The 8,719-nt window shown below is 35.5% G+C and overlaps 1 protein-coding gene across 5 annotated transcripts; it reads right to left on the reverse strand.

The window, feature by feature from the left end:
• Positions 1-3,841: 3,841 nt before the first annotated feature.
• On the reverse strand, positions 3,842-8,094 carry LOC141626872 (phenylalanine--tRNA ligase, chloroplastic/mitochondrial-like). Of its 5 annotated transcripts, XR_012536447.1 has the most exons (8): positions 7,938-8,094; positions 5,841-6,017; positions 5,554-5,598; positions 5,324-5,385; positions 5,024-5,096; positions 4,852-4,930; positions 4,225-4,326; positions 3,842-4,081 (listed from the first exon to the last, which is right to left on the reverse strand). XR_012536447.1 is itself a non-coding variant. In XM_074440470.1 (7 exons), the coding sequence occupies exons 1-3, from the start codon at positions 6,021-6,023 to the stop codon at positions 5,365-5,367; spliced, it is 249 nt and encodes an 82-aa protein (XP_074296571.1). In that variant the 5' UTR covers positions 6,024-8,094; the 3' UTR covers positions 3,842-4,081; positions 4,225-4,326; positions 4,852-4,930; positions 5,024-5,096; positions 5,324-5,364. The 5 variants fall into 5 exon arrangements, 4 of the variants coding, with proteins under 4 accessions (XP_074296571.1, XP_074296572.1, XP_074296570.1 ...); XM_074440470.1 differs by having other exon boundaries at positions 5,841-8,094; XM_074440471.1 differs by lacking the exon at positions 5,024-5,096 and having other exon boundaries at positions 5,841-6,525; positions 7,938-8,043.
• Between the last annotated feature and the right edge of the window lie 625 nt (positions 8,095-8,719).

Consider the following 8,719-nt stretch of genomic DNA (forward strand, 5'->3'; position numbering starts at 1 on the left):
GAGCAAGAGGAGATAGTGATAGACAAGATTGCGACAGATGATAACATCGCGGATCCTCTCACTAAACCGTTGAATTATGATAAGCATGTAGGGCACGTTAATTCCATGGAAATTAAACGCGTTCCTGAGTTGTAGTACTTGATTATGGATTTATTACATTATCTTTTTCATATACTATTTATAACTTCATCGTTTTATTATAATATTTTGTTTTTTCATGTGGATTGTACTGACAACATTGAACGCCACAAAGTGAACTGAATTACATTATATTTGTTTTGGTCCGTAATCGCCAATGTGAGTTGATAACTCCGGCTATTATATTGTGCAGTCGATTGATGGTGGGTTCAACGAGCCATAAGTCAAACGGTTGACTGATCGATCACATATGCGAGATTATAACGATACTCGTAGGACAACTTTTTGTGACAACGTAATGGAGTCCTAAATGTTTAAAAACATTCGGTGCCAGGTCGTGGATAGGACATCCATTGTGTTCCTAGAGTCGATTCTTTTGACTATCGAATGTCTCTTGAGATTAAGGCAGTTTTTGGGTGACTTTGGTTTCTTTCTCACGATGTCAGAATCGAGGCTAAGTAGATTTTTTGGTTTATTTCATCTTTGTCGACATCTGCAGGATTCGAGTTGAGGAAAATATCCAACCCTTATCAGGTATAGTTATTTCTCAGGGCCACTCGAGGAGTTGTAACTGAAATGCATGGCCATGCTCGAATGTTGATTCGTTTATCAGTTAAGTTACTCTCTAGTCGGGGAAACCACTCTTGATATTGATCGCTTGTAAAATACGACCTTTGTGAATACAGATTTGCAAATTGTTTTACATTGAGTGGGAGAAATTTTAGGATATGAGAATCGGTTATCGCACATACACTTGTGAGGACAAGTGGGAGTTTGTTGGAGCTTGTTTCCTCCACAAATTAGTGTGATAACATTTGTAAATCTCTTACAGGTTCACAAGGGTATACTTCGTATATTTAATCAGTTGATTAACGTTTACCTAATAACGGTTGGCTTGCTAGAAAGTTTGACGTTATTATCATACAGATGGCGGTGATCAACTGGTCCCTAAAGGTCACACCTATAGGATGTGTTTGAGAGATGTGGTTATAGAAATATGATCACATTGATGCCTAATATGACTAAACAGTTAGTCAATGTGTTGATGAGACAATTATTTAATGAAGATTAAATAATATTAGTTGAGACGAATTAACTGTCAATTCGTAAATTGAATATAATAAGTTATATTTAATTAAATGTATGTAATGTTAGCTTGGACGAATTAATCTGTTAATTCGTAATTAAATGTAATCGGTTATATTTAATATCAATAAGATGAATGTGTCATAGTGGTAATAGTGAGGGTACACAAACCAAGAGGTCATGGGTTCGATCCTCACTAGATGACAATTTAACACATTTTAAACATTTTTGGAATAACCAAAATAAGGAAATAATACTCCTTATTTCGGTTATATGGGCCGAAAATAAGGAAGAAAATATCTACCCTATTACTAACCTAATTCACGGTTTAAGTAGGTTAGAGGGAGATTATTTTTAGACTTAATTTTTCTACTCATTCTCTTGCCTCTTCTCATCAGTAAAAACACAAAAAACCTAAATTTTTACAGAAAATTTTAGATCGATTCTAGCATAATCAAAAGGGCATATCTCATATCGTCTTGGGTGCAACTGATAGGCGAATATCTATTTTAATATTGTTCTTAGGCCGTATTTGCTAGGACCGAAGGTTATTTCTGAATCCTTTAATTTTGTTTATGTATTTTTATTTTATGACTAGTATCGTCTTCATTAAATTCGTTATAATCCTTAATAATAAGGGAAGTATACAGATTATTTCCCACATATATATAGCCAAGGAAACTTGGAGCTAAATCAAGCAAATTTAGTGTTTAGGCGGGGTTCTGGTCATGCAGCTTGCTTCTTTAAGGGAGAGAAAGGACAGTGCATGGCTGAATCTGAGGAAGAGGCTGTTGAACAAGAAATAGATTACCTTGTTGAGAGAAAACATATTATCGTGGATGATGTTAACCTAGAGAGGTGCAAAGTGTATATTGTGACACCCTCATACTCCAAGTGCCTTACCAGGACCATTTAAGGTATGGAAACGTCACCTTCTCGGTTACCCGAGGCAATGATAATTATAAGACAATAACGAAACATACTTATAAGTAAATACGGTTTAAAGTGATTACATGTCAACTCCAAAACTGTTAAACTGAAATATAAAGTACTCAAAACGGTCTACTGATAAAACTATCAAAACTAAAAAACATCGTCTGACACAGCAGAAGACTTCTAACTGCCACGTGAAGACTCATCTCAGCTATGCCATATGCATCGTCTAATACTTGCTCAATAAATGTTCACCACCCCCGAATGGATCACCACAGTTTTTAAAACATTTAAACGGGGTCAGTACTGATTACATAAAAATAAATGCCACAAAGAAACAACGTCACAAACAGCTCAAGCAGTTCACACAAATCCTGCCAGAGTACCCATCGAAACAAGTACTCCACGCCGCCAGTGGGGGACCGCGGCCGTACCCACCAAATCCCCGCTCATCTTCATCGAGCGATAAACCCAAGTTTCCTTAATGTGCACATCCCCTCCTTTGGCGGGTTCCACAGGGGGCGAACCAAGGGCGTGAAGCCACTCCCGCAAGTGACTCCACTCAGCCAGGGACGCGCCCCGACGATCACAGACAGATACAAACCAATCAACAGTATGAAAACAACAACCGTCTAACAACTCAACAATACAATCAATCTTTAATCACAACAACCATCACCACACATTATGTAACTAATAATGAGTAGGGAGACCCTACCTGAAACAGCAATCACCAAGATCGTCACAATCAGCTATTCAATATCGTCCTTCACTGAAATTACTTCCTATCAAACATACAATCAGACAATCACAATCTAACATCGACAATAATCCCCAAAACCCTCAAATTACCCAATTAGGGTTTCAACCAACTTTAACAAAACGTTATAAAAATTATATAAAAAGCTTACCCTAGACACAAGGATCATAACGGCGTAAAGAACAAGATGATCCGACACTCCTAGCCTTGGGGATTTGTTAACAATGTGAGGAACACACTTACGTAACTTCTTTTCTTCTCAAAAGGAATTTCTAGAATGATAAAAGAGATTAAGAAAGATGACGGAGGCTTTATATACTAATCCCGCATTATTAACAAAACCCGTCAAAATCACCCGTAAAACACACTTACTCGATCGAGTAAGTCACTCACACTAGTAGAAAAAGTCTTATTGACATCGGTTATTTTACCCCATTTACATTGCTTTAGTGGCGATGTTTCTGGGGGCGACGTATTTAGTATTTTTACCCTAACATCGGTTTTAGAACCGATGTAAATAGTATACAATTCACATCGGTTATAAGTGAAAACCGATGTTAATTGTGTTTCAATTACATCGGTTTTGGTCTAAAACCGATGTAAATAGATATTATTAACATCGATTATAGGTGAAAAGCGATGTTAATAGTGTCTCAATTACATCGGTTTTGGTCTGAAACTGATGTAATGCAAATGACAATCCTAAATTACACGATTCTACATCGATTTTGGTCTCAATTACATCGGTTTTGGTCTCAATTACATCAGCTTTGGTCTGAAACTGATTTAGTATGAAATGTAGTATGTTTCAGGTTCGTAAATGACGATTTACTCATAACCTATTTGTGAATTTTTACGCTATTAGGGGCCTAAAAAATTAATCAATATACAAATAATAACCATGTATCTCATTCCTTCCAACAATTCAAACACAACTATATATTTATTATACCAAAAACATATATTATAGTGTATACAATTACATCCATTTAAAGTAGTTTAAAACGTACACTACACGCTTCTACGACGCAAAATGTGTATTTTCAATTACAATTTCTAGAAATCTAAACCATACATACTCTAGACGTTCTTTCCCCAATAAAGCGACCAAAGTTCTCGAACCTCGTTCATTTGTTCAATTATCATTTGTGAACCTGAAACACACTACATACAAGAACAAGGATTAGGAATAACAAGGATTAGGAAGAGGTACACACTTAGAAAATACGAACGATATCGATACATAAAAATTATATACGAATTTATACATAAAAATTCAAACAGTTCTAGACAATAGATCAAGATACCTTTACTATGTCGTCCTCTTATGATGCGTAACGTACGGTAATATCATACATCCACTTCATAACATAATAACCGCACTCATAACTCTACAGCTGTTGAGGGCACTACATTTATACAAATTAAGAATAAGTAGGCAGCCGACAAGAGCACTAAGAGTATGCAAGCAAAAGTTCCGATATTCATCATGGAGATATATAGAACAACATATAATTTATGATGCTTGCATATCAACAATAAGATCATCATACATATGCATCAACATAGAGGAGCAGCATCAATAATCTCAGTCTTAATCTCAGTCTATCAGTGAGTTAAATAGGCGTAATTGGTTCAGTTTGCTACTCAACACCTCAATCATATATATTAAACAAGATCAGCCAGTTTGCGCACCAAATCGGCACCAAATCTACGTATTGGACAAACATTGTCATCATATGACTGTAAAGGCTCCTTATTATCAATCAATACAAACAAGAAAATGGTAGCAAAGGCAGTTCAAGGCAAGTTCATATCAAAGGCATCATACCAAAGGCAAAGGCAGTTCAAGGCAAGTTCATACCAAAGGCATCATACCAAAGGCAGCCGCTATATTCGGCGTAATTGAATTTCTAAGGAAAACAACTACATACCTCAATCATTTTTATTTGGAGTTCATTTTTTTTTGACATATCACGCGTTCCAGCCCTAAAAGAATACCTTTTCCAAACCCTGAAATTGAATACATGAAAAGTAATCATATTATCGATCATTCATACATGAATAACTATAATTTAATGTTGTTAGCTAGTCGATTGAACTTACCAGGTTAAGCAACTTTTTATCTGTCATGTCTTCTTTGACGCCTTATTCGAGTCAACAATATATGCAATATAATCTCTAAGACAAAACTTATAAATACTTTAATTGGGTCAAAAAAATATGTGCAGGAAAAAAAATTGATGAAATGCAAGAAAAAAAATTGTAATACTCACGCCTAAAAAAAAGCACCCATCACATATCTCTTCTCTTGTTGCTTCTTTAAAACCTCAGTTAAGTATCTCAAAAAAATTTAAGGTTGGGTGTTTGAAAAAAAAAACAATTCGAGACAATAGATCCAGATACCTTTTCTATGTCGTCCATCAGATGCGTAGTTAAATACAGATTCAGTCCACGAGAATTAACACCTTGCATTTAATGGGAGTACATTTTAAAACATCAGGATATCACTTACTTGGTCGGTTCTTTCACCCAATAATATTGACACAACATCTCAAACTAATTAGCTATATGCTAAAAAAATCAGATCTCAAAATCAATTATATATAAGTAGAAACAGTTCAACATTCACTTACCTTTGAGAAGGGCTTGAACTTGACAACAAACTGGCCTTTGGAGAACTGCAAAGTAGCAACCAGTCAGACCCATCACATGACAGTGAAACTGCGAAGTAGGGAAATGATATTTCCTTGTAGAGCAATGAGTCTTGTATGAGACCGTCCCACACAAATAGTTTATATATTCCCCGTTTAATTAGAAATAAGCGTCTTAGATAAGTTTTTGGGAATATTTTAGAGTAATATAACTGGCAACATAAACGATGTACAGTAGTCAGTACAATATGATCGTGTCAGAAAAAGACCTGAGGAGTAAATCGCTCATCAGTTGACCAGAAAAGGCGGATATCAGGAATGTCAAATAAGACCATTGCTAGCCTCTCCAATCCCAGACCAAAAGCCCAAGAATAATTTTCCAGTTTACCACTTCTCTCTAATATCTGTCGCTCCATCACTCCACAACTCAACACTTCCAGCCACTCCTGCATTGTAAGGTTACTAGGACAGCGAACTTTAGTTGAAAGTGAAAATAAAAAATTTAATCATTCAAGAAAAAAAGAAAGCACGTGTGTGAGTGTAAAAATTGTTTGGAGCTAAGGACGCATTTAAATCGAAACACAAAAGCTGCTATCAATTAAAGGTATACTTGAATTACGATAATATCTGTGTTGCAGAGGTGGTTATCGTAAATTTTTGAAAGAATGTAGAAGCTGACAAAATCTAACACTAAACCATACTAATTAATCTCATGATTCGTCTGATCTTCTCATATATACTCCGTGCATGCTTATGCTAAACGTTTCCATTATACGTTCCGCTGCAGTAAATTATATGTTTTTAGGAGTAAGGCAGTGCCCATGTTTTAAGAAACCAGTCCTGTGATAAAGGAGTATGGACGCTTCGCCTCTTTTAAAGCAGCACCCCTGAGATTCCTTAAGTCTACTATAGAATAAAAGACGCTCCTTTCCTGTTAGTGTTTCACATAAGAGGCTGCAATGTTCCAAGATATAGAAAAAAGTAAACGATTAGTTATCAAGTCTTCTAAAATTGATGATGGGAAAAAGGTAAAATACACGGAGCGCCCTAAACACTGCCGTGAAATAAATAACATAGTAGAGACAGAAGTCGTAAGACAGTCTGGTACACAAAGCAAAAAAATTAGGAAGAGTAAATGATTAGTTATCGAGTCTTTAATGCGGTTCTTTAGATTCCATTTAAGAAACTGGTCATTTACAAATAGCTGAAAATTTATAGAACAATATGAACAAGTTAAAACTGATGCAGCTAGTTGAGGCTGAACCTAATCAGATCAATCATATGTTGCTTTATGTGCTGTTGACTTCAACTTGAATGCTTAACATCTGGTGACATCTTAATGGCTTAATGGAGTACAAACTATAAAAATATCTTCACTTCCAAATTTAATTAAACCCCAATGAAAATCATACTAACTCACAACAATAACTTCCAGTAAGCATTGGAATAATCATACAAGTATAAACCGATATACAAAGTAGTACGTTTATGCAATCAATTCAAATAGAAGTTACATTTTACAGATTTTCACCACTGAAAAGTAGAATTTGATTGGTCAAAGAGACTTCCAGTATTAAAACTACACCTTTCAAAAAGAAAGTACATTAGCACAATTTCAACAAAGGCAGCTTAGTTTTTTATGACGACCAACTGAAGTATCATGTCTATCTAATATAAGAAACCACTATTTGGCATGCAGAACATATCCTCGTGCAAATGTGGTATCCCTCACCTTCAGCCTGACTTCATTTGACACAGACATAGTTACATTTGGCAAGTATGGTCTCTAGCCAAAGACGAGCGTACATTATTGCAAGAGGTAGCAGATATTACTTCGACTCCCATTCTAAGAAATCAAAAACTGCTAACCATGTTTTGCTAATAATGAATAGAAAATAATCGTTGGGATTCGGGGGGCCTGAGTTGTATGGCCATCTAGTCACTAAGAGTAACATTGGCTACTCTAGATTATGATTGAGGCTGTGGGCACACTAGATGGAGATTTTTCATCCACTACAGTTCAATAATTAAAAGTTACAGCCATTTTGATGTGCTTTACTTAATCAACAACACTTTTATTAATGAGAGATCAGAAGTCAAACAAAACCTTAAATAGTTGATAAAAAGATGATAAATTAGATAGTAAAAGAGTAGTGTATCAACGAAACCTTAATTAATCTTCAAGAACAACACTTTAATTAATCAACACTCAGTCACTCACAATACTTCAAATCTTTAATTAATCAACAACATCACTATAATTTCATAAATTATCAAAACTTTAAATTAGAGAAATCAAAACACACAAACCCTAAATTGAGAAATTAGGGAAAGGTGGAAAATTCAAAACTGAAAGGAACACAAACCTGGTGGGAAGAGGCCGACGGACAGTGGTGAAGACAGCAGACAAGAGCGAGGCAAGTAAAGAGAAAAATAGAGCGTGGAAGCTAAAAGGAAAGTGAAGGGTCGTGTGAACTGTGAAGAGGGGGAGGCTAGGGCAGTGTTTATTAATCTTTTGCAGTTAATGAGAACTCTTTTACATCGGTTATTTAAAACCGATGTCAATAATACCCTATTTACATCGTTTATGTTAAAACCGATGGCAGAAATATTTATGTACATCGTTTTTTAAAATAATCGATGTAAGGGAAAAAAATCTTTACACATTTTACATCGGTTTTGGTAGAACTGATGTTATTTATAAACATTTACATCGTTTCAACTAAAACCGATATCTTTGTGACGATGTCAATAGGACTTTTTCTACACTCGATCGAGTGACCCTTACTCGATCGAGTGCCACACATACTCGATCGAATACCCATCAGACAGACTACTGTTTCGTATAAAAACATACTTACTCGACAGAGTAAGCCCCACTCGATAGAGTACTCATAGACATAGAAAACCGTAGTATTACAGTCTTCCCTCCTTAAAAGGAACTTCGTCCCCGAAGTTCAACGCATACATAAAAACAAACATACTAACTCGATCAACACACAAAAACGTAACTAAGAACTCAAAAGAAAACCCCAACCTATAAAACATGAACTCTCAATACTAACTCCACCAACTATTCTTATCTCCACAACATGGCTCACGATATCGTATCAAGTACATTATAGTCTCTCTCGACAGTAACTCCATA

This window comes from Silene latifolia, chromosome Y (genome assembly GCF_048544455.1).
Source record: "Silene latifolia isolate original U9 population chromosome Y, ASM4854445v1, whole genome shotgun sequence".
NCBI lineage: Eukaryota > Viridiplantae > Streptophyta > Magnoliopsida > Caryophyllales > Caryophyllaceae > Silene > Silene latifolia.

Bases quoted from the DNA above. Each gene is read 5' to 3' on its own strand.
- LOC141626872 (XM_074440468.1), bottom strand. From the start codon at position 6,023: ATGCAGGAGTGGCTGGAAGTGTTGAGTTGTGGAGTGATGGAGCGACAG. The intron at 5,599-5,840 runs GTCTTTTTCTGA...GCTACTTTGCAG, and splicing joins ATGAGCGATTTACTCCTCAG to TTCTCCAAAGGCCAGTTTGT. The intron at 4,931-5,553 runs GTAAGTGAATGT...ATTCAATTTCAG, and splicing joins AGTTCAAGCCCTTCTCAAAG to GGTTTGGAAAAGGTATTCTT.